This window comes from Montipora capricornis, chromosome 4 (assembly GCF_036669925.1).
Source record: "Montipora capricornis isolate CH-2021 chromosome 4, ASM3666992v2, whole genome shotgun sequence".
Classification (NCBI taxonomy): domain Eukaryota; kingdom Metazoa; phylum Cnidaria; class Anthozoa; order Scleractinia; family Acroporidae; genus Montipora; species Montipora capricornis.
The window spans coordinates 7,265,220-7,267,719 of NC_090886.1; the positions used below are offsets into that span (position 1 = coordinate 7,265,220).

The window sequence follows — 2,500 nt, forward strand, 5'->3', positions numbered from 1 at the left end:
TCTCCCGCGTGCCAGTTTGTGCTCCATCTTTTCGTGGTCTTTCAATCCGTATATTTGAAATAAAAGATCGAAAATGCCACTCTACAAAGCCTGGGATGTAAAACGTGAGAAAAGATAAACGAGATATTAAATAAAAAAGATATAAATCTGTCTATTAAGTAAGGACGGAGATAATTATGGCCTCCTCAGGAAAGGGGGGGGGGGTTCCTTTTTTCAAATAAGAATTGGGAAGGGGGGGGGTATAATTTTTACCTCAAAATTTTTTGGGGGGTTCACTTTTGAAACACTACACTTTTTTGAAAACCAACGCCCCCCCCTTCCCCCCCCCCGTCCTGGGACGTAACTAACGATCGGTCCCTAAAACATGTTTACATTTAAGTCTTAACTGGAAAAAAAAAGTTAAACATGAAATGCATCGGTGCATATGTATAACACATAATTCGTTTTCAGCAAACCTTTATCTTTGTCAACACGAATGACCACCACACACTCGTTCCTCCCAACTCGGATCAGTTTGTTAATTGAACGAATTCGCCTTCTCGATAATTCACTGAGTAGAATCATCCCTTCGATGTTGTTGTACTCTAACAAATTTACGTAAGCTCCCATCTCTGCGATGCTTCGTACGTTGACCATAACAACATCGTCAATTTCTGGGTACTTGTGCTTGTAAAATCTGCAGCTAAATGGCATCTTGGAAAGAAAATAAACTGGAGATCACAGCTTCCAGTTGCACTCTTCGGTTCAACATGTGCAACCTGACGCTTTAGGTACCTCATGTATCCCTCATTATAGTGTATTTAAATTATACGTCATGCGTAGATATTTCATGTATCCCTTACTAAGGTGTATTCCAATAGAGAAATAAAAAGTTTGGGAACACATTGAAGGACTGGCAGTTCTTCAAGAAATTCAAATCCAGCTCAGCTTTCCGGGACTTAACCGCGGCCTTTTCAAACTTTTCAAACTTGCTTGAAAAGTTTGAAAAGGCTGCGGCGGATAAGTCCCGCAAAGATGAGCTGGATTTGAATTTCTTGAAGAAATAAAAATGTAAACCTGGGTGGTTTACAATGATCGTTTACCATTTTTCAACCAAAACCAAAAATTCCGGTTGGAAATTCAAATGATACAGCTCATTCCACCAGAAAGGTTCCGAAAAAGATGGGAATCCACAGACGTGCTCCTCTTTATCCATGCCAATTTCTGTACCATTTGTCAATCCATACTTGTCGCGTTCCGTTTTTACGCGCTTTTCGATCGCTTTGACGAGAAAAGCCCGTACCGAAGGAAGCGTTCCGTTTCCGACTGGTTTTTTTGGGCAAATGATTAAACGTTCTTGGACTAACTAAACCACTTTGACGGGACAACCCTGTACCATGATAGGGAGCCTTCCATTCCGACCGGTTCCATGTTTGGTGTTCTGCCAATGTGGAAGAAAACAAATCTGAGGGAAAAAAAGCTTCTCGGCGCGAAGGAGGGGCCCTAATAGGGTTTTCGGGATCCGGGACTTGACCTTTTTGGAGCCCGAGATTCGGGATTCTAAAGCAATATGGAGCGGGATTCGGGATTGCATTTGTGGACGGAACGCCGGATTTAACGTTTTTACGAAGCGGGATCTGGGAAATTGTCACTTTGAAGCTCCGTGATCCGGGATTTCAAATAGCGAGAAATTTAAAATAAACTCAACTTTCACTTTCGGCAAGGACGGAAACGACCGGAAATTTAAGCTGAGCCTTCTCCACCGCGCTGACACGTGCATTTTGTGATCCCTATGGCGTGCTCTTTGTCTTAAACTTTGGCCGTAATAAGATACAGTTACACAAAGACTTAAGACTTAAGACCCGGAAAACTAAGACCAGGTTTTTTTTAGGGGAAATTATCAAATTTCGCATTACTTCAAGTTGCAAAGTGAATTCCACATCTTAATATACGTGTCTCCTTGCTTTTACTTTCTTCTGAGCCGACATTCTGTTTTCACGGAAACTAACAACTAGTAAACGGTAGACCGTGTTGGCAGGTAAACTGGAGCTAGCATAGCCCTTTCGTTTCACTGAGAGCTCTGAGGCAAGATTCTAGGACTTCCAGTCTTCATGTATGAAGTGATAAATGTTTCAAAAGAATGTATGAGAAAGTTGTTGCGTTTTTGACTTCCGTTCAATAATTCTTTGTCGTAAACAGCCAATTAAAAAATTCCAATTAATTCAAAAATCCCATGGCTTTGCTGCCATTCTATTCCCGACAGATGCCATAAAGGGGCGACAGATAAGTCGTCGAATGATCTTTTTCTATTTTTATTTATGATTTTGCGTATAACATCGCAAAGCCAGTTGTGTCCAAATGGCCATAAAATTATCAAGAATGATATATTTCTACTAGTTTCGTATTCGTTACTGACGTAAACTTTGAGTAACTATAACTGGGTCACAATTCGCCGAGGCTATGGAGTGAGTGAGCGTATAACAAAAGAAAAAAAACTTTACAAAAAATGGTAGCTGCTGCT

The 2,500-nt window shown here is 40.8% G+C and overlaps 1 protein-coding gene across 1 annotated transcript in view; it reads right to left on the bottom strand.

Moving 5' to 3' along the window:
- The window catches only part of LOC138045426 (eukaryotic translation initiation factor 2 subunit 1-like), a 10,862-nt gene extending 10,083 nt beyond the window's left edge, over positions 1-779 (bottom strand). The window contains exon 1 of the mRNA XM_068891933.1: positions 456-779. Within this exon, the coding sequence (XP_068748034.1) occupies positions 456-693 (238 nt within the window). The 5' untranslated portion in view covers positions 694-779. The remainder of the gene's footprint in view (positions 1-455) is intronic.
- Between the last annotated feature and the right edge of the window lie 1,721 nt (positions 780-2,500).